The 22,255-nt window shown below is 34.0% G+C and overlaps 2 protein-coding genes across 2 annotated transcripts; one reads left to right on the top strand and one right to left on the bottom strand.

The window, feature by feature from the left end:
* Window positions 1-9,169: 9,169 nt before the first annotated feature.
* Window positions 9,170-12,500, top strand: LOC146950305 (Core-2/I-branching beta-1,6-N-acetylglucosaminyltransferase family protein). The gene is made up of 2 exons (XM_085746241.1): window positions 9,170-10,564; window positions 12,080-12,500. The coding sequence occupies exon 1, from the start codon at window positions 9,425-9,427 to the stop codon at window positions 10,529-10,531; it is 1,107 nt and encodes a 368-aa protein (XP_085602367.1). The 5' UTR covers window positions 9,170-9,424; the 3' UTR covers window positions 10,532-10,564; window positions 12,080-12,500.
* A 3,571-nt stretch (window positions 12,501-16,071) lies between these two features.
* LOC146950304 (Outer membrane OMP85 family protein) lies at window positions 16,072-21,917 on the bottom strand. Its single transcript, XM_085746237.1, has 11 exons — window positions 21,705-21,917; window positions 21,554-21,620; window positions 21,437-21,472; window positions 21,063-21,207; window positions 20,672-20,830; window positions 20,467-20,537; window positions 20,308-20,386; window positions 20,070-20,185; window positions 19,679-19,826; window positions 19,303-19,372; window positions 16,072-16,503 (listed from the first exon to the last, which is right to left on the bottom strand). Exons 1-11 carry the CDS (start codon window positions 21,736-21,738, stop codon window positions 16,346-16,348), a joined length of 1,083 nt encoding a protein of 360 aa, XP_085602363.1. The 5' UTR covers window positions 21,739-21,917; the 3' UTR covers window positions 16,072-16,345.
* Between the last annotated feature and the right edge of the window lie 338 nt (window positions 21,918-22,255).

Here is a 22,255-nt window from a genome sequence, read left to right as displayed (position 1 = left end):
ATTGATGGCCTTGATCCTTTCCACAACCTCCATACAAATTCAAACATGACAAGATTCATGCAAAACAAAAGTGTAAAAATGCAATTCATTACTCATTTATTTTGTAAAATATGAGTACATATGAAATCAACTTTTAATAAAGCACAAATTTATTGTCTTGAGACACTTTTTAAGGAACCTACATGGCTACATTTAGAAATGATTCATTCAAAAAGTTATTCCATCAACCTACATGTGCACAAACTTTATTAGTATAAATTTCAATGCATTAAGATATTTTCATACAATCTTACATTCCCTCTCTCCATGCACCCCTTCAGTTTTTCACGGTTACCAATTGCTGCCACCAACATTGGTTTTAATATTTTCTCATGATTCCAATGTGTGTTGACTGTGTTATGCTTCCTCTCTCTCAAGTAAACCATTCATATTCATTCCACCTATTAATATATTATCACCCAATTCTCAGTCCAATTTCCCTATTCATTCTTTATTCTAGAGACTGCACTACCACCAGAGTAATCTAGACAGATACATCCAGTCCTTCAGAAGTAGAAGCCAACCATAAGCAATACCTTCTTATTCCAAGTAGGTTTCTTTCTTCTGAAAATGTTTTACAGGTTGATCATACTCCTCTTTAGGCCATGTCAGTAGTAAATAAGTAAACTAAGAGCTATGTTTTTAATGAACGATGTATCACACACACGTGTATCGTATGTTATATTTTTTATTGAATGATCTATCACTCATACATATTGTATCCGATTCTCGTATTGTGCACATTCTTCATTGATGGAAATTAACCAAGAAATTGTAATCAATATAGGCTATGACGGTCTCAAAGAGATGTATTACTGAGACATGTTGAAATATTTGCAAATAGTTTTAAATTTTTTATTACTTTATTTGCTACGTGCTTTATCTTCTACATTACAGTGTTGGAATATTTTATTATTTTATTATATTCCAATATCATTATGTGGGCAAATATCGTAATAATAATTATATTAGCTATTTATCAATTGTGAGCCTTAATTAATTAGTGATCAAATTAATTATTAAGGCTATTAGATTTCTAATTGGATAATTAATTAAACATTTAATTAGTTGATACGGGCTCAATGAGTGGATGTCCGGATGGTCCATTAACGGAATAATGGGAAACGCTGATGGTCATCCAATATAAAAGAGGTTATGGTCCCCGATACGAACTAGAGGCATAAAGGTACCGGTTTAGGAAGAACCAAATCAGCCGCCGCTAACCCTGTTTTGTGTGTTTCAGATCATCACATCCTCTCTCCATTTATCGTTATTGTTGAGAGAGTTGTTATCAAAGCTTCATCGAGGTATTCCTGATACCCTAATTCTTAATATCCTTGATAAATCAAACATGTCGTAAATCCGTTCGTATTCATGTTCAATGTTTTGTTTGCTTCCGCTATTGATTCATATTCGTTGAACATGTTTTATGAAATTTGTTTTTATTAAGACCTAAATTTCCAACATCCAGGAGTTCATAGTTCAATTGTTAGTTTAGACTGTATACGCAGCTGTTTTTTTATTTTTGCACTTACTTGGTCATATAACTCCTTTGCTAGGTTTGTGGTAGATTGAGGCAAAGTGAATTTACATCGACTATGGCTGAATCAGGAAGGGGGATTAGAGCATTATTGTATGGAAAAGTGAGTAAAGCTGGAGTCCTTTTACTTTTTTAAGTAATAAAATGGTTTTTTGTGAACAAACCATTCTCTCACATGAAAAGTGATTAAACTACATCCCTCTTGGGAAATGTTATACACTTTAGTCCATTTTAATGTTGAAGTATAAATACTTAATGAAACATGGATTTTCCAAAATAGGATAAGTATCTCTTTCCTAGAATACATATCCTAGAAGTCTGCATTTGTTGAACTTTTTCAGCTTTTAATGATATAAAGTGACCGTAATAAATTTGGAAAATTAAAACCAGTGGCGAACCTTAATTGAGGAGGGAAAATACTGACAATGTGCAAATCTTATATGTGAACTCCACAACTTTGTCAATATATATGTACTTACACATTTTACTCGTGGTTATTTCTACAGAAAACGCGCTTGCGCTCTTTTCAACCAATTGTCACCAGTGCACCTACTTCAACAATGTCTCCACCTACTGTTATTCAAGTGATGCCTACTTCAACATTTTTACCTTTGCCAAATTCTTCACAACCGAATGCAGACAAAATTTCTGAACCAAAGGATGCCACGAATATCCAACCTATTTTGGAAATTACTGCTGATGAACTGCACAATGTTGATGCATCTCAAGAGAGAACCAACGAGGAAAAATTGGATTTTTCTCCCAAAGGAGATCAGATTACCAATTCGGATATTGTCGAGACTAAAGAGCTTTCTTCTATTACCTTTTCTCAAGACTCTTGTAATTCCAAGGTAGTAGAGCATTTGGAAAAACTAAAGGTCTTGTTTAGTCACAACTTTGAGATAATTTATTCTGACGTTGCCCTCTATAACGAACTTCTCCAAGTGGTTAAGGATCTTCAGGACTTCAAAATGTACTTGAATGGTGTCAACCTTGGTATTTTCACTGCAGTACAGATTATTGTCAATAGCCTTCCTATTGACATCCCTTTTATCACCAATAATTTGTCCTCCTATGCACAAACCCAACAAGAGCACAACACAATTTTTCAAATGCTCAGATCACTCATTGATGAGAAGAAAGCTGCTGAAAAACGCTGCGAGGAACTCTTGAAAGACAGACAGGATTTTGACATTAAAATTGACCATTTGGAGAAGGAACTTCAACTTGCAAAGGAAGGAAGGGAGAAGACTATGACAGATTTTAAAGAAATTATAAATTTGAGGGACAAAGCTTGGTCCAATTTTTTTGATGAATGTCCTAAGGGAACAGAAATTCGGACAAAGCTAAAGTCTCATGAGGAAAACTATAGGATAGCTGTCGAGAAAAAGAGCTCCTTGACAGAGTCTTGGACAACTATCCAATCCTTATTTCACCCAAAACCAATGTAATATTTTATCTTATCTGCCATTATACTTTTGTTAAACGCTTTTGCTGTATTTTGAACAATTATTTTCCTTATCTTTGAAAATTTTACTTGTTTTTAACTCCTGATCGTAATTATGATTTGATTGTTGCTAATTTTGTCAGTCAAAACTAACTTAATTTCGTTTGGCTGTTGAGTGATGCAAATGCAAATTTACTTGTAGCCTCGACCACTTAATCATAATATTGACCGATAAATATAGCTTATCTGACCGTGCACAACAAAGCTTTTTTATTCTACCTTTGGGAAACTTGGTTGCCAACTGATATACTGACCGCTGCCTACCTGCTTCATCATCTAAATTTCAGTATATCATAGTTCAATTGTTAGTTGAAGACTGTCTATAGTCATCTTCTTTCATTTTTTGCACTTATTTGGTCATATACTTCTTTTGCTAGTTTTGTGCGAAGTTCTTTTGTTTTTTCAAATGTTGAAGTGGTTTTCAATGAACAAATCACACTCCTCTCACATTATTGATTCTTGTAAACCACTTCTCTCTAGCATACTACACATCCCCGTTGTAAAATTTACCACAATTCGGTCCATTTTAATGTATAAAAAGCATAAAACCTGGATATTCAAAAATAGGAGATGTGTCCATGTCGGACAGATATTGGACACACCGATACTTCTAGGATACTCCCAGATAAGTATTCCAGTAAGTATCCAAAAATAATTTATTATACTTTTCAAAAAGAAATGTTAGCAGATACATTTGAGAATTGAGATACACTGTGGATAAGGTGCAACATGGATGGATGTGTCTTCGTTGAAAGAAAATAAACCCTCTCTCCCCTGTAAACAAAGAGAAGACCAAAAATTTCGACTCTTCTTTGTTGTTGGAGATTTTGTTTCAACAGTGATGTTAAAATATATTTGGTTTAGGTGCAACTCTACCTTTTTTGTTAAGATCACAAATATATGTTTGTTATGTGTTTTATTCTTCTATCTCATTGAGGCTATAAGATACTGTTGGTACTTGGTAGGTATACTGCTATTTAGTTCTTTTTTTGCTATGTATACTTCATCAGTGTATCTTATTCTTCTAAAGTACCTCTTGCATTGATGATTCAAGTACTGTACTGTGGTCAGCAAAAGTTATTAATCAGCCAATAGGATGTTATGTTTATGTAATTTAGTTTATTTTCTTAAAGATTCACTTTATATCTATTTCGAGGGTCTTCCATTTTCTCTTTTAATTTTTCTTTTTACTCCTGTGTTTATTTTGAGGCATGTGATCAGTTTCAAGAGCTTTACTGTCAATGACTTCGACCAAACTTGGAAGTTTTGTGCTTCAGACCCTTGTAAGAGGCCATGCAGTGAGAAAACATGTTGCAATAACACTCCATTGAGTTCAATCTTTGGTGAGACTTAAATATTAGTCGACCTTATGTCGGGAGTTAACCTGGTGATAGCCTAACTCCCTTCGTTAGTCAATGAAGTTGTTCCAAATGGAACAGCGAGCGGTGCCAAAGGTGGATCCTTAAATCATATTCGGGAGCAAGGAAGGTGAAGTGATCCCTAATTCCCTATCACTAGATAAAATAGGAATCGAAGGAGATCAGCCCGGCAGAATAGGAAGGCAAGTCTGTCACGGAAGCAAGCTCGCTAGCAAGCCATTGCGGATCCTTTTGCAATTTCATTGCCTTTATCTGTTCAGAAGTGAAGGAAATTATTTTATCTACTAATAGTGGACAAATTGGGGTATTAAAAAATCATGCGCCTATTGCCACAGCTTTAGATATAGGTATTTTGAAAATACGCCACCACCTAAAGTCCTAAACATATGCCACCTCTATTTAAATTATTTGTTCAGTCATGCAAGTTCTATACTATTATTTCTTCAAGTTCTTTATGTAGCTTATTGTTTTTAGTCTTGAATCTTGATTAACATAATCCCCAAGGAAATCTATCTATTTCTGTCAAAAGCATTAACCTTTAAGAAATAGTTATTCAAAGAACCAAGTGAAAATGGCTGTTTGGAGTAGGGAGAGGGACTGTTTAGTGTTGGGAATACTGTGTTAACAAAAACTCTGCAAGCATTTGTTAAGTCATCCAAAATTTGACATGTCTCAACCTAAAGTCATCGCAGCAACTTCTTCTTAATAAGCTATGTCATATAAGTTTTTTATTATAAGCTATTTCTGTAATAAAAGTTAAAATAAGAAACAATTTTTATGTAAGTTATAAATTGTTTTCATAAGCTATCTTGGAGAGCTTATGAAAATAAGTTGAAAACAGTTTATGGACATGTCGTAAGCTATATGCAATTTTTCATAAGCTCTCCCAAACATTCTCACATGTGCTTATGACATTCCATTAACTCAAATAAGCCAATTCAAAATCAGAGTCTCACAAGTGCTTGGCAGTTTCTTTTCTTTGGAGAAGGAGTGTTTGATTGTCACAACTTCTGTTTTTTGTAATGATTTTTACTCTTAAACTGATCTACATGATCATGCTTATTTTATTCTATACACATTATTGTTTTAGTGTTTATTCCAGAACCATTTGAAATGTACTCTCATACTGTTAATCTCTTGAAAATTCAGGTAATCTAGCTTTAAGGCATGGTAAACCAGGATCTGGTGTTGGATTGGGATATGGATTTAGATTTAAATCACAATTTGGTCATTTTCACGTTGATTATGCTATTAATGCATTTGAGCAAAGGGCTCTCTATTTTGGCCTCAGCAACCTTGCTTCAATGAAATCCTTAGACACAGACCATTTGTTGTAATGGTCTGTATTAGAATTTGCGCAAAAGTATATGATGATTGCTCATCCAACCCACCGAAAATGCATGATCATATTGGAAGCTATCTTTCATTATTGAGAGCTAGCTTCTGATAATGTATTTTGAAGTTGTAGGAGAATGAAAGTAGGAACAAAATTGAACTTGTAGACGGTCGATCCAAAGATAAGCCGGAAGTATATTGGTAACTTTATAATTAATCTAGAGTGGAGATGGTATTAATGTGTGCATTTTTCCATTTTCATCCATAAAAAAAAAATGTTCCAACAAAACTTAGTACCTTTTTACATGCAAAATTCATTATTTGATAATTTAATTAAATAAATAAGGAATAAATTTTAAATAAAATAGTTTACCTAAAAGATCAATTTGAAAAGAAAAAGGTCATGCTAAATGCTTGTATTCCTTTTATTTTTAACTAGCGTGTAGACAGGCACTTCCGTGCTCGTCTGTCTGCATTTTCTACCGCGCCAATGTATGTACATACTTGACTATGGCAAGAGAAATTGAAATTGAATCTTTTCGCAAATAGAAAATGAAAGTATAGTTCAGTTGGCAGGGAAATTGCGATATGCCGAGGCCGGAGTTCGAATTCAGAATTTCCCGCTAATTCATCTTAAGGGGTGAATTTCTAACCACTAAAATATTTGACAGAACAAAAAAAATGGAAGGAACCCTGAACACATTTCATCTCCATCAACATTTGTCAAACAAAGATCAAACCTTTCTTTTATCCTCTTCCAACATTTGCGAACCCAAACCTACGATTCTTCATTGTGATTCTCCTTGCAATTGTTTTGTGAATCCTCTATAATCCAGACCACTTCATATACTAAGGGGAAAATGGTAAAGAAATACATTGGAATGTGAAACGCACAAAATCCATATGTGCATGATGTTAAGTGAGACATCATTTATATTGTGCCACATTGCCGTAGTTGGAAATGTTGGGTCCAATTTTTGAAAATTGAAAAAATAATTTAAGGATCAAATATGAAGATTTCAAAATGGGTTAAATATGTGTTTGGTCCCTATAAATATACAAACTTTTCGTTTTAGTCCCTCTAAAAATTTTCTTCAACTTTTAGTCCTTATAAAATTTTCAATCACTACTTTTGGTCCCTATTTTTAAATGAAATTGTGCAGAAATGAGTAGAATATTGTAAAAAAAAAATCCCCCAAAAAATTAGAATTTTTTAACAAAACATAAATTAATTATGAATTTTTAACCGTCAAACATATAAAAATTCATATTAAATTTATGTTTTGTTAAAAAATTCTAATTTTTTTTGGGAGAGATTCTTATAATATTATGAATTTTTCTAGCAAAATTTTATTCAAAAATATGTATTCTACATATGAGTTTACTTTAAAAGAGGGACCAAAAGTGAAGATGGAAAATTTTATAAAGACTAAAAGTTGAAGGAAAATTTTAGAGGGACTAAAACGAAAAGTTGGTATATTTGTAGGGACCAAAAACATATTTAACCCTTTCAAAATTAGGGGATCAAAGCATAAAAGTTGATCAAAATAGAAGATCAAGGTTGCAATTTAATTTTTATATTATCAGTATTTCATAGCAATCATTAATGTGATAGCGATACAATCAATGAAGCTTGTCTTAGGGTCTACCCTGTTGATGACGAGACTCTATAGTTCAACTCACATAAACTTGCTTTCTACTGAAAAAATGTAATAGATGTACTCTTTGACACACTCAATTTCATGGAATAATGTTTGATTTTTCGGTTTTTGTCTCGATTCTGCTGCATGATGGGTTTTATGACTAATAAGATAAGATTGGATATAGAGTTAAGGGTTTTGCTAGAAGACACATTTTATGAAAGTGTCTTTTAGCAAGTTATTCTATGAACATTTGTTAAAAGACACTAACTAATTTTTATGAAGGTGTCTTTTAGCAAAGCTATAACTAAAAAGTGGAAATCACACCTTGAGGTGTGGATTGAAAAAAGGCACATTCATGGGTGGCTTCTAGCAAAACCCTAGATTTAATTCGTAGTGATAGGATCCATATTAATTTAAGTAATTTATTTAAGAGTGAGTGTTAGAGATAAAAAAAAAAGAAAAGATAAGAATGAGTGTTGGAGATCAAAAAGAGAGTGTCTTTAACTTTTTTCTTGATATAAAGTAGGTTTAACCAACTTTTAATAAAAACTAGATATTTGACCCGTGCTCCGCACATGTTTATTGTAAAGGGATTGTCATACGAATAAGAATATAACCAACATGATAGAAACGAAACTAGTGCAATGCATTTTTTTAGTATTAAATAACTGTACAAAAAAAGGCAAGAGGATATGAATGAAATTGGTGCGATGCATTTTTTTAGATGAAATTTGTTAGGTTAAATAATTGCAAACCTAATAAAGCAAATGAGCGGAAAAAAATTAGGTTAAGTTGCTGCAGACGTAACAAAATTAATAAATAAGGATGTAAAAAAAAGGCATGAAATTTATAAAAAAATCCAAAAAAAAGTGTAAAATTCTTGAAAAAAAGACGTATAAAACAGAAGGATCATACGTGATCATTGATATGGTAGAAAATATTTTCTTCAAAAAAAAAGGCAAGCGGATAGGAATGAAATTGGTGTGCAATGCATTTTTTTAGATGAAATTTGTTAGGTTAAATAATTGCAAACCTAATAAAGCAAATGAGCGGAAAAAAATTAGGTTAAGTTGCTGCAGACGTAACAAAATTAATAAATAAGGATTTGGTGCATGTTTGGTTCTACTTCTACATGGATCAAATTTAATTTTAGAGATATACAAATGATCATGACATATTTAATTATTTGTGAGTTGAATTGATTCTCCATCAACATTGTGAGGCTGTTTGGTACAGCGTTTAAGGGCTATTTCTCGCGTCTCGAGGCAACTTTAAAGTGAAAATAAAGAAGCTACAAAAGGCAGCTTCACACAAAACGTGATTTTCTTTGCTTTCTACCGCTTCAACAAACACACACTGTATGAGGTTCGAACTCCATACAATGCAAATAAGTAGCTAGAGGTTAAAAATCTAGTTCTTACAGTAAATGAGTGAGAAGTTTAAAGTTTGAACCCACACAATGATATATGCCAAATTGAGTTATCTTTATTTAATTTAAAAATGATGAATTTTGGGTGTCCCTTTTTACTGAATTTCTTGATTTAAATATAATTCTCCGTTTATTTTTGGGTATATACCGTTACATTTTGATTCAAATATTATAATTCAGTTTTTTTCAGTCTTGTTTTCTTTTTTAAGCACGCGTTTAGTCTAAAACAAAAACAGAAAAAGTTATCAACAACCACCAAACAAACCTTACTTCTTTGCAACAGCTAGTAGTTTTACCATCTTCAACGTCAAACCTAACATCATCAATACAATAAACAAAACCCCCAAATTTCTTCTATTCTCTCTTCTCTACCCTCACCAATCATTCAATTCAATCATTCACTTTTCTATTCTCACCCCCCAAAACCCAAACCCAAGAACAAGAAATTCTATCTAAGATTCAAGATTCACATTCACAATTCCAGACCCTCATTCTTCTCCAAGAGTGTTACAACTTCCACACTGGAGAATAATAACCCTAATATCAAACTCAATGTTCTCAAACCCATATCTTCTAACTTTCTCTCTCCTTCTCTCTCTTCCAATTCTCTTCTTTCTCGCTCCTGCTATTCTCCCACCTCATCCTACCCCCATCCCAATCTCCCCAACAGATGAACTCGATGACATCAACCTCTTCAACACCGCTATTTCACATTCTACACCCCCTTCTTCCTCTTCACACCCCTCCAAATTCTTTCATCTCTCTTCCAAAAACCCTACCTTCAAAATTGCTTTCCTTTTCCTCACAAACACCGATCTCCATTTCACCCCTCTCTGGAATCTCTTCTTTCAAACAACCCCATCTAAATTATTCAATGTTTATGTCCATTCCGACCCGCGCGTGAACCTCACGCGCCTTCGTTTAAGCAACAGTTACAACCCCATCTTCAAATTTGTACCGTCCAAGAAAACCTACCGTGCTTCCCCCACTTTAATCTCCGCCACGCGCCGTTTACTTGCTTCTGCGATTCTCGACGATGCTTCCAATGCTTATTTCATCGTTCTTTCGCAATATTGTATCCCTCTTCATTCATTTGATTATATCTATAAATCACTTTTTCTTTCACCTACGTTTGATTTAACCGATTCGGAATCGACCCAATTCGGTGTTCGGTTGAAATATAAAAGCTTTATTGAAATTATCAACAATGGACCTAGGTTATGGAAGCGTTACACAGCGCGTGGACGTTACGCGATGATGCCGGAAGTTCCGTTTGAGAAATTTCGTGTTGGGTCGCAGTTTTTTACTTTGACAAGAAAACATGCTTTGGTTGTTGTTAAGGATAGGACATTGTGGAGGAAGTTTAAGGTTCCTTGTTACCGTGATGATGAGTGTTATCCTGAGGAACATTATTTTCCTACGTTGTTGTCTATGGAGGATTCTGATGGTGTTACTGGCTATACACTTACCAATGTGAATTGGACTGGGACTGTTAATGGCCATCCTCATACGTATCAGCCGGAGGAAGTGTCACCGGAGCTTATTCTCCGTTTGAGAAAGTCGAATAATTCGGAGAGTTTTTTGTTTGCCAGGAAATTTGTTCCTGATTGCTTGGAACCATTGATGGGTATTGCCAAATCTGTTATTTTCAAAGATTGAAACTTTGGGGGGAAATTTCAAGATCTTGATATGGTATGTTGCTATTGTGAAACTGTTGATATTGATATTATTATTTTCCTTTTTGTTATTGATGGGTTCAGTTAGTTATGAGAAAAGTTTGGAACTTTATTTGATGGGAATTATTTATCAGGTTTTTATGTTAGAAATTAGAATCTGGGTTTGATGCTTGTGTTGTATTTGTGTTTTAAACACTCCTTGATGTTTTTAGGGGTTTGTTCAAATTACTTTTTGTTTGTTGGAATCAAAGGAAATTTGAGATTTTGACATTTGAGGTTTAGAATTTTGAAGGGACTTGGAGCTGCTTCTTAATGTGTGGAGGTGTGGGAAATGGATTCCCTATGGTCAACTAGTGAGTGTAGGTGAATCTCGGCTGTTTTTTATCAGTAATTTTTAATAGACTTGTTAGTGTTAAATCCGTACCCTCCGATCTTGCTATGCATTGATTGAGTGACTGCAGAATCCGGCTTTGGTGGTGTGGGCGTGCGAAGTGCATTTGTGCTTTACTTAGAAATTTGGAATGGGGGTCTGTTGCTGATTACAGAGGGTATAATTGCTGTTTGTATTTGTGGTGAGAAAATGGTTTAGGATGTATCGTGTTCTGAATGTCAAAACATGGTGCTAGAATCTTTTACGTGGTTTATCTTTTTTGTGAAAACTAGAGTAGATGCTAACTACAGTTGGTCCGATTGGTAAGGATACGGCTCATATTCCACGATGTGAGTTTAAATTCTGATGTTGATGTCTAGACCTCATTAGCAGTTAATTTGCAACTATCTCTGGTGCTAGAATCTTAGGTGGTTTATCTTGTTTACTGTTTTGTGCATTTACTTTTTTCTAGTTGGGAATCAAAGCCAATTTGAGATTTTGACATTTGAGGATTAGAATTTTGAAGGGACTTCGAGTTGCTTCTTATTGTGTGGTGGTGGTGTGTGTAAAGTGCACTTGTGCTTACTTAGAAATTAGGAATGGGGTTCTGTTGCTGATTATGAAGAGTATAATTGTTGTTTGTGTATGTGGTCTTCATGCTTTGTGGTGAAGAAATGGTTTAGGATGTACTGTGTGTTGATATGAAATGGCTAGAATTGTAGTTGGTTTATCTTCTTTTTGGTGAAAACTAGAGTACTAGATGCTGAGGATGTGCGTCCAAATCCTGATATAGATATGAAGACCTGATTAGTGGGTAATCTGCAACTACCTATGACAGCGCTTTTTAAGGTGTGACATGTCTTGATCTTGGTGAGGTTCTAGGACCTACTCACCTAAATTTTTGGATACCAAATAGAAAAAACTAGAGTGGATGGTGGATATTGGGTTAGCATAATCTGAAGTATTATGCTTATGGACAGTGGAATTTTCTATCTCCCTATCAGAATATTATTCTAGATTTTTGTTTGTTCTTGTGTGCTAAGTCCAAACTGATTACAGAACTTGCCAGTCCTTGTGTTAGATTTTGTTTCCATTAGTATCTTAATCAGATTCTATAGTTGAGATAACATTTTTTGATCAAATTTTATTCTTTTCTTCCAGATGAAAAAGTTCAGTGAATGTGAAGATATTTATGGCTGAGATGATATTGCTTGATGATATTGTGGCTATAGCTTGATGGCGGTATATAGTTTGAAGAAGCAATGTACGGGTCACGACCTATATACCGGAAACTCTCTGATGGACCGACTCTATTTCATTAATGATGAATCAAATTCAAAAAAACAGAGAGATAGGTAGATGATGAGTAAAAAAAAGAGAGGCAGGTGCTCTTCTATATTCAGTTGGTGCAATGCAAGTTGGTTAAGTAAATTGCCATAGAAGATTGTTTAGGTAATTTTGTCTTCTCTGATTTTTGTACATAGGAAGCGTGTAAACACACTACTAAGAAGTTCCAAAAGTGTACTTCTTTTGGTCAAAAAACATGAGATGTTGCCTGAACATGAGGTAGCATTGACGATGTTTCCTTCAGTCACTATTATAAGCAAACATCACTTTTAAAGTTCAGTCAGATGTATTTAGTCTATAATATAAACTGGATACTTGTTTTTTATTTATTATAATAATGACAGGAGGGAAGTATTATAATTCATGCTTTGTTGTTTAAATGTGGTGAAAATTAGAAAGATATTAAAAGAAATAGAAAATTAGGGAGAAAATAATAAATTTGAAAAGGTGATAAAAGTGTTTTTTAAGCAACGATCGAGAGTTTGTGTCAAAAAAAAAGCAACGATCGAGAATTGTCACGGATAAGCTTTGGTTGCAGTGTAAGTGTCGACAAAAATTGAAGTTGTCGGTGATCCAAGTTGTTTTCTATCTCAACAAGAGAGTGGGGCCCACAGTAGGATCTACAATGTGACACTGTTATGTGTTTATTATTGTGTTGTGTTAAGGACAAATAAAATCGTACCACTTTGCTTCAGTCGCTAACAACACAAAGGGGGACCACACAGGCCAGCACCAACTTAGTTTATTCTTTAATGTTTCTTGTTCTCGATTTATTGTTGTTATCTACTGTCACACATTTGTTCAAGAGTGGACTTCCACCTACTGATCAATGATTTCTGCTCTTCCCCCAGCACATTTTGCTCGCGTCCAACATAATTTTTAAATATACCCATGCGTGAGTTAAGTCACACTGCGTAACTTGACTCACGCACCATATAAGCTCTGCGTGACTTAAGTCACGCACCACTGAGCCTTTGCGCGAGTTAACTCACGTAAGTTGGCCGGTGGTCAGAACTGAAAAACAACGTTTTTTTTCACTTTGGTCAGGTTTTCAACATTCAATTTACCCGTTTTTAACTACTTTTACACGTTTTTTTTTACCACATTTATGGTAGATACAAACTAGGTTATCATTCCTACCTATAAATACCCTCACAAACTTTCTCTTTTCCTCACATTATCTCCTCCCACTCTCTCCCCCTCTTTCTCTTCTTCTTTTTTGGTTCTATAGTCTCTAGGCTCTTTACACCCCTTTAGGTATATAGTAGTAGCTCTTGGGGAAAATAGTTGTCAGTCGGGTTGGGGAAAAAGACATCATCCTTTGAGGTAAAATTAGGTTTGCTTCCTTTTACTCCCAAAATCTTTTTACCGTGGGTAAAAAGAATCATCATGGGGGGTATAAAAGGAACCAAATTTAAATTTACCTCAAGGAATCTTGATGTATTTTCCCCAACAAGACTGATCACTATTTTTCCCAAGAGCTATTGCTATATACCGAAGAGGGTAAAAATAACTTTTTACCCCAAGAGGGTAAAAAGATAATAAGTAGATTAGTGAATTCAAATAAAATATATGTATTAATTATTGTAATGTTTGAATGATATTAATAAAACGAGAGTTATATTTATTAATTTTGTTTTTTATTTGTATTTATATTTGCATTTATTTTATGTTTATGATTATGTATTGAATAAATAAAATCGAATTTATTTTCTGATTTCGAATTTATTTTAAGTGCATAAATAAATTAGAATATAACAAATAAATAATTTAGAATAAAGTGAACAAATAATTTAGAATAAAGTAAATAAAATATTTTAGAATAAAGTAAATAAAATAATTTGAAAATAGTAAATAAATTTAAAAAAAAAAAGTAGCCACTATGCGCCACTTAACTCACGCTACTTAACTTAACTTAACTTGCGCATTATTTTACACCTGCGCTAGTTAACTAGCGCATGGGCATTTTAGGCATGGCTGCAGGGCGCGAGTGTTTTGCGCTGGGGGAAGAGCAGAAATCTTGATCAATTGGTCTTCTTATTTGCTCACTCCATCGTGTTGTAACTTTTGATCAACATTTTTTTTGTTTAGAAGCGCATCGGTAGATAATTCCTGATTGTTAATTTTTAGAAATTGTGAGCAATTGATGGGGCTCAAGAGCAATCACTATGTGTTACCAAGCATGAGCTCCGTATGAGACGTCACAAGTAGAGTTGTGCCGGGCTAACCAAACAATGTGAACCGATTCACTTTCTGGTTTAGGTTTATAAACCAAACCTATTTTTGTCCTAAACCGGTTTATCTTTGTGAAATGGTTTCTAACCTGTTCAGACCCGATTCAAAATCGCTTTTCACTAAAAATCAATTTTCGCGCTTATTTGTTTTAAATCTCATTTCGTATATAATTTTACGTAACCAATCAATTAGGGTTTGATACGTTTCTTAACGAATCACTTAGTGAAAATATGAGCAAAGTATTTGTTCTAAATCTACTTAAAAATTATGAAACCTTTCATATGGAAAAGTATCATACTTTAATGGGTGTATGCAAATTCTGGTCCAGGTTTAAGCAACGTAACTAGCATTTTAGCTTGTTTAGTGCCAACTACCAACCAAGTTGATTAAGGTTTGCAAGGCCACCACCATTATGTGTTTTTTCAGCATAAAGGTGAGACCAACAATTAGGTGGATGTGGATTTGTAGTTTTCTTCAATTACGTGTTACTAATAATGTAAAATCAAAATAACCTATAATAAGCGTTCAAAAATGACAGTCTACATTGGTCTATTTTAACGTAGCCTTCACCAACCTATTTTTGATCGAGGTTTCTTTCTTTAAAAACTTCTAATTATATGGTTAGTTTGATTTATCTGATAGTTTGATTAAAAAACTATCAACATAACATTTAAAGAGGAATATTTTTTTTAGAGAAGTTAATCTAAACAGATGCTAGTTTTCAATAGCATATTGGTATAAAAAAAAAAAAAAATCCTGTAAAAATTATAAAATTATTATAGTGGATTAGTTTAATCGGCGGACCCTCTTATGATTCTTTTTTTTGGATTAATTAATATAATAATAGCATAATAAATTATGTTTGCGAAGTTGTTGATACGTACCAAATTTTGGCATTCATTCCAAGTTGCAGTTTTAAAATTGGACCTTATATGGTTGTCTAATTGCTGTGAATGCAGGCAATGCCACCTTGTGCTAAAAACAAAATGTGCTAAAAACAAAATGAACTAGCACACAGGTAGAAATACTATCAGTCAAAGAAAAGACTTATTCGAATAGTTTTATAGAAAAGTCTGATATCAATTAGGTCATGTCTCACTTGGACTCTATCTTAATTGAATCAACACTATCATATTTAATCAGGTCTAGGACCACAATTTCAATTTCGACCCTATCCAAATCCAAGGTCAAGAACAAACCTAACTTGTTTCAACCAGTCCCTTGGACGAGTCCGAATTTACTCCATTTATCGATTTCATTTAATGGTCGTTCAAAAGAGACACAAATGATAGATTAATAAAATCCATTTTAATAAGATAAATGAAACAAATTCGGACTACCCTTGGACGCCCCTGGCATCGCAGCAAGCATATCCCAACACTTAATTTGTGGTATGTAGCGGAAAACCTGCTGCATAACATATTACTTCAACAAAGTTTCCAACATTGTGTATTGGTCTTGTGATTTGTGTCTGCTAGTTTTTGTACTTGTCATTTTCACTTGATCATAGTCTGTTTTCCTTCCTAGCTTGATTATAAAGAAGTTTCAATAAACCAATCCACTTGCACTCATTTACCATAAACAAAAAGCCTTTAAAAAATGCCAAGAAATTTTCCATCTATGAATTGTAATAAAAAGAATACAGTAACTTTCTCACTCCACATGCAAAATATAGTGCGGAGTTAGAAATAAATGAGAACGCGTTTTATTTTCCTATATGGATTGATGATAAAATATTGTAGCATCTGTAGCTTTATCATTCCATCTTCTATAGAACTTTGTCGTGGGATGATAAACTACAAAGAAAAGTAAGAGTTCTGCAACCTTCTTCTGCGTTTAAGGATTTCATGAAGCAATGTTGCTGAGGCCAAAATAGAGAGTCCTTTGCTTAAATGCATTAATAGCATAATCAACTTGAAAATGACCAAATTGTGATTTAAATCTAAGTCCATATCCCAATCCAACACCAGATCCTGGTTTACCATGCCTTAAAGCTGGGTTACCTGAATTTTCAAGAGATTAAGAGTATGAGAGTACATTTGAAATGGCTCTGGAATAAACACTAAAACAATAATGTGTATAGAACAAATAAGCATGATCATGTAGATCAGTTTAAGAGTAAAAATCATTACAAAAAACAGAAGTTGTGACAATTAAACACCCTTGCTCAAAAGAAAAGAAAAGAAACTGTCAAGCTATGTTGTCAATAGCACGATATAGAGGAATAGCGTAGCAGTGGTAGGGTTCGGCGCAACACTTTTGGAGCCACAAACCGCTGCCGCGTCCGCTATTACAGTTTCAGGGCGAAATTCCTCAAACCTTCTTTTTAAAAAAAACTCAATTTTTTAAGAGTATAAATGTCAATTCGAGACCTTTTAAGGGTAATGTTCTGTTCTTGCTCACAAACAATCGTTATGTTCATCTTTCTACTTTTAGTTCAGTTCTGTCATATTTTTTAAGTTTTATTGCTTTGTACTTTAGGTTCTTTAATTATTAAGTATGATGGTCTCTTTAATTTTGTGTATTTTTGTCTATTTCAGTATTTATGTTTACTTTGTATGCCGATTTTTAGTCATTGCAATAGCGGCTATCCCGCCATCTGCTGCATCGCTATAGGTTGGCGCTACGCGACGCTATCTGGGATTAACAAGGTAGCTGTCAACGAGACACTATCTGGGATTAAGAACATAGCTGTCAAGCATTTGTTTTGAGACTCTGATTTTGAATTGGCTTATTTGACAGTCAATAAGCTCTTGCGAGATTGTTTGGGAGAGCTTATGAAAAATTGGATATAACTTATGACATGTCTATAAACTATTTTCAGATTATTTCCATAAGCTCTCCAAGATAGCTTATGAAAACAGTTTATAACTTATATATAAAAACAGTTTGACTTTATTTTATCTTCTAATAGAGAAATAGCTTATACATAAGCACTTATATGACAAGTGTTTAGAGAAATGCTAGGGACACACTCTCTAACACTCTCTATTAACACACACCAATAATAAATCGCCACATCATCCTATCTTTTTAAAACTTTTCCCAGCAACCGGTTGTGCAGGTTTCATTTTCGCTGGCTTTCTCTTCTGGTTTTTGTTTCACCGTCTTTCCACCAATTCATCCCTGCTTCCTATCAACATTCAAGTTGTTCTTTAATTATTTTAATTTCCAACACTAACAATCAAGTTTCTAATAGTTTTGTACACAATATTTTTCTGGATTTCACTTTTCTTTGTTTTCATTCCAATTTTTTTAACAACAAATTGGAACAAAACTTTACATTCATCGATGAAATCAACCCCAATTTTCTATAGTATATGTTAACAACAACAATAAGAAACAGGAAATCAAAGGTTGTTGTTGACTAGTAGCTGGAAAACCAAAAGGGATGTCTGCTCGTGAAAAAAAGGGTTTGGAGTTTTTGGTATTTTTTGTTTTAACATGAACCAGAAGAAGCTATAGAGACACCAACAATTGAGATCGGAATTTCAAGTGGCACCTTCCAATCTGTTCATGCCTTAGTTTGGTTCCATTTTTGGGTTCTTAGGTTTTTCTAATTGGGTTTTATTTTAGATGCAGTTTTTTATCACTCAGGCAAGAAAGACGACGTACACCAAAAAAATCAACAACGCGAGTCTTTTTTTTTGTCCTTTAGCAACCTGTTCAATCGGTTTATGGGTGAAATGCTAAAAAGGTGGGATGATGTGGCCAAATATTAGTGGTGTGTGTTAGAAGAGTGTGTTAGAGAGAGTGACCATAGCATTTCTCCAAGTGTTTATGCTACAAACACTTAATTAAACTGTTTATCAAAACAGTGCCTAAAGTATAACTGATATAAACTAGCCAATGTCGGTTCATTTGTTGAAATCAAGCATATGCCTCCACCCCATTTATAAAGTTTATACCAATATCTAATGAGGAACATATAGCTCTTATTTAAAGGATTTTTCTATCATGTGCAAGTTTGCACATGTTAAGAAGTTTAAATAGCAAATTTGTATGGAATTTGTGTATTTCATAATCATATTAAATATATAAACTTTTAATAAATAATTGTTGTTTTCAATAAAAAGTTGCTACTTTTAGTTGCTTTAAAATGTGCAATATTGCACATGTTAGACAAACCCTTAAATAAAATGGTTCCTAGAGACCAACTACTATTACTACTAGAGTGATAGAGTAAGCCTGCGTCGACACTGAAGCTCCCTTATTCCATCAAATCCATATAATAGAGATTTTACGCATGCGTTTGCATAAGTTAGTACTAGACACGAAAACACAGAGTATAACCATATCTGTAAGGCCTCAAATGAATGTTTTTTACATAGAAAGAAAAATGTAATTTAAACTCAAGCAGAAGTCGTTGTAATGACTTTAGGTTCACATGTCAAATTTTGGATGACTTAATTTATGCTTGCAGTGTTTTTGCTAACACGGTATTCCCAACACAAAACAGTCCATATCCCTCCCTATTCCAATCAACCATTCTCACATTTTGACAGAAATATATAGATTTCTCATTCCTTTATTAGGGATTATATCAATCATGATTCAAGACTAAAAACAATAGGCTACATAGAGATATTCACGGGGATTTCATCTGTGGTGCTCAATTTAGCTATTTAAAGATGCCAATAGGTTTAGGTAGTTTCAGTTACTCAGCAGAACCAAACATAAACATATTTGACCGTGCTAAAAATCGTTGGATGTAAATGTTAGCAATAAACAAAGAACATTTCAAATGAATAGATAGTATAAAGAAAAGTTGAAAGCAACTTGAGCAAAATGATATTACTCACCAGGTACAAGATAACCAGTCCGCAAATCTGTTCCGCAATCCATAAAAACCGCACCTTCCAACATCTTAGTCTGTAGTGAAAAAGACATCAGTTAATTTAGCACAGCACATTTTGATTCGACGATGAATGTAATAAAATTAAAAAGATGAATGTGTATATGTTTAATTGTGGTCATCTGCTTTCATTTTTGGAGGCTCGCAACAACAAAATTGATCGCTTTCAAATCAGTCATGCACAGGGTGAATCATGAAAATTTTAACAGAAACGATAACCTTAAAATTCATAATTTATCAAGATATGTGCTGAAAATTCACGGTCAGACATGATCTCTTATGCAATTTTCATTATATGATTGTTATTTGTAAATATTGCGTACCAAAGGGAGAGTCAGTTCGCTATTAGCCACCAGGCATGATCTCCCAGAACCAACTGCTCCTTCACCATACCCTCGGACACTTCCGAGCCCCCCAATGGAAAATGCTTGGTAAGGAGCCATGTCCCCAACGATTGAACCACCTGTAAGTCTGTCAGACGAAAAGGCATGGACTATAATAAGAAAATTATATAATCACATAGAAAATAGGGTAACTCTATTTCAGGTTGAAATTAGGACTCGCGAAGTATTAAGTTTGTGTCAATATGTCCTATTAGTGAACCCAAGCATTAATGTATTCTATTTTAATTTATAGCTCCAGATTGTTGCTTCTCTAATTGCAATATGTCAAATAGAAAAGTATTATGTATTTGAAATATCAGAAATTACCAACCTTGTCAGGAGAAGTGTTGGTCCAAGTTTGATTCCTTTCGTAGCAACAAATTTAAATCGGTTGAAAATTATCCACTTAGAAAGAACAGGAATACCTTGTTCTATTTGAAGATTAAACTGAAAAGGTTGTGCGCTCAGTTAGTGGAATAGATGCACAATTCAGATACACGACTTATTGGTTAATAGCCATATAAATAGGAACTAGGAATCAAACTGGAAATAAGAATGTAATTCATTACATGAAAAAAGCTACGATCGTTTGCCTTTGTGTGTTGAGACTCTTGCTTTAAGACTACCATACTGTCATGTGGACTGCCACTGCAATAAGCAATGTACATATCACATTATCAAAATCAGTTCGACATTTTGAAAACCGGAATACTAAAATCCTTGGTTACCTGCAAGTCAAAGCAAACCCGTCACGATCCCTGCTTATATTGCGACCATCATCGTTCAATGGACGAACATGCTGCATGATGGTTTAACGAGTTAGTTTCTACTTCGTGTATAACCAAAACAAATAGTAATATAAAGAAAATCAAAGAAACTCATGCAAACTAGTCTTCGATATTATCCTTGATTCACGAAAAGACGCATCCGAACCTCAAATTTTATGCTGGTTGTGCTGCTCCACTTTGAACTCACAGGTTCCTTCAGATCCATCCCAACTGTTAATCTAGATAAATTTACACCTCCACTTCCCGAGCGGGAGAAATTGTTTATAGGGATACCATGGATTCCGATCTCTGGTGAAAGAGAATGCTGCAAAGGGGAAAACAATGATCACAAGTAGAACTTAATAGCTTGCTTTCACTACAAAATTTCACTCAAATTTGTGCGTTTCACATATTAGACGTCTTAAAATAACATTGCTTGAAATCCTCTAATTGCCACAGAAAAATCCATTGAAACAAAAGTTTATTTATCGCCATTGCCTAGCAGAACCTCTCTTACCATAAAACAAAAACATAAACAAAAAACGAGCAAAACCAACCTGCACCACGAAAGACTGATGAGCAAGACATTCTTCCCGTGGCCTTCTATAAGCAATTAAAATATTTGAATCATACAAACCCTTGTCCCATGAAACATCAAGCTTCTCACTTCCACCAAATAAATTTGGATGTTTGATACAGAGACTAATAAAAAAAAAAGTTTATCAGTCATTCATTTACAAAATCATGGGAAAACCAATATCTTCAACATATGCAGCACCAATACTTTATATTGAAGACGTGTCCAGTGTCCGACAAAAACACATGCGGCTATTATCAATTATTTAATTTCGACAAATTATTGTCGTGTTTGATGTCCGTGCTTTATAGCCGCAACAATCCAATGCACTACTGATCAAACTGAAAATCTTACCTCCCAATTACTAGTGAAAGAGGATTGTCATCACTCCTGTTAAAGAAAAATTCAAATTAATAATCCGTTATTATAAAAATATTGAATTGAGCTGAGAAAAATGAATAGAGGTGAAACCTGAAGGTATTGAGCATCAAATAAGTACAAAGCTTGTGAGTAAAATCAACATTAACATCAATCTTTGCTGAAAAACAAAAACACAATCATCATCAATAGTAAAACAAAGAAAAATGAAAGATTAATATGAAATGTTGAATGAAATTGTAACCTTTGCCAGCATGGATGCTCTTTTGAGCTCCCATTCAATTAAAAACGCATCAACCATTAAATAAAAACAATTTCGTAAGAGGTTTGGAACCTTTGATAGATTATATATATAGTGTGTGTTGTGTTTCGTAACGTTAGGGGAAAACAAAACAATCTTAAAGTGGTGTTTTTGTGCGTGCGTGCGTGTGATTATTCTGTTCTTAGCTTTCGAGTTCTGTTATCCCTTTCGTTTCTTCGTACTCCATACAACAGTACACTTGTCGTATTGCACGTGATGTAACAGTTGGTACTTATTGGGCCTTGTTGATGTTATCATGTCGGCCCAAATCTCATTCGGTGTTTGCTAATTGCTATGCCTACAAGGATATAAGATAAGACGGTTGTTGAATAGGCACTTCAAAATTGCTCACTTGGTTGAAAAAGTCGATCGAGATTCGAGAATTACAAATTGATCGGACACAAAAAAATAGGGGAGTTACTGAAAAACTGTAGTCAATGTTTGCAAACACCACGAAATTACCAATATAACCTTATCGGTGGTTAACTGTCGAT

The sequence above is a fragment of the Medicago sativa genome, chromosome 2 (assembly GCF_051527215.1).
Source record: "Medicago sativa cultivar Bolivia chromosome 2, Bolivia_mono, whole genome shotgun sequence".
In the NCBI taxonomy this organism is placed as follows: Eukaryota; Viridiplantae; Streptophyta; class Magnoliopsida; order Fabales; family Fabaceae; genus Medicago; species Medicago sativa.
Note: the sequence above shows the minus strand (reverse complement) of the source record. Positions and strands in the feature narration are given on the sequence as shown.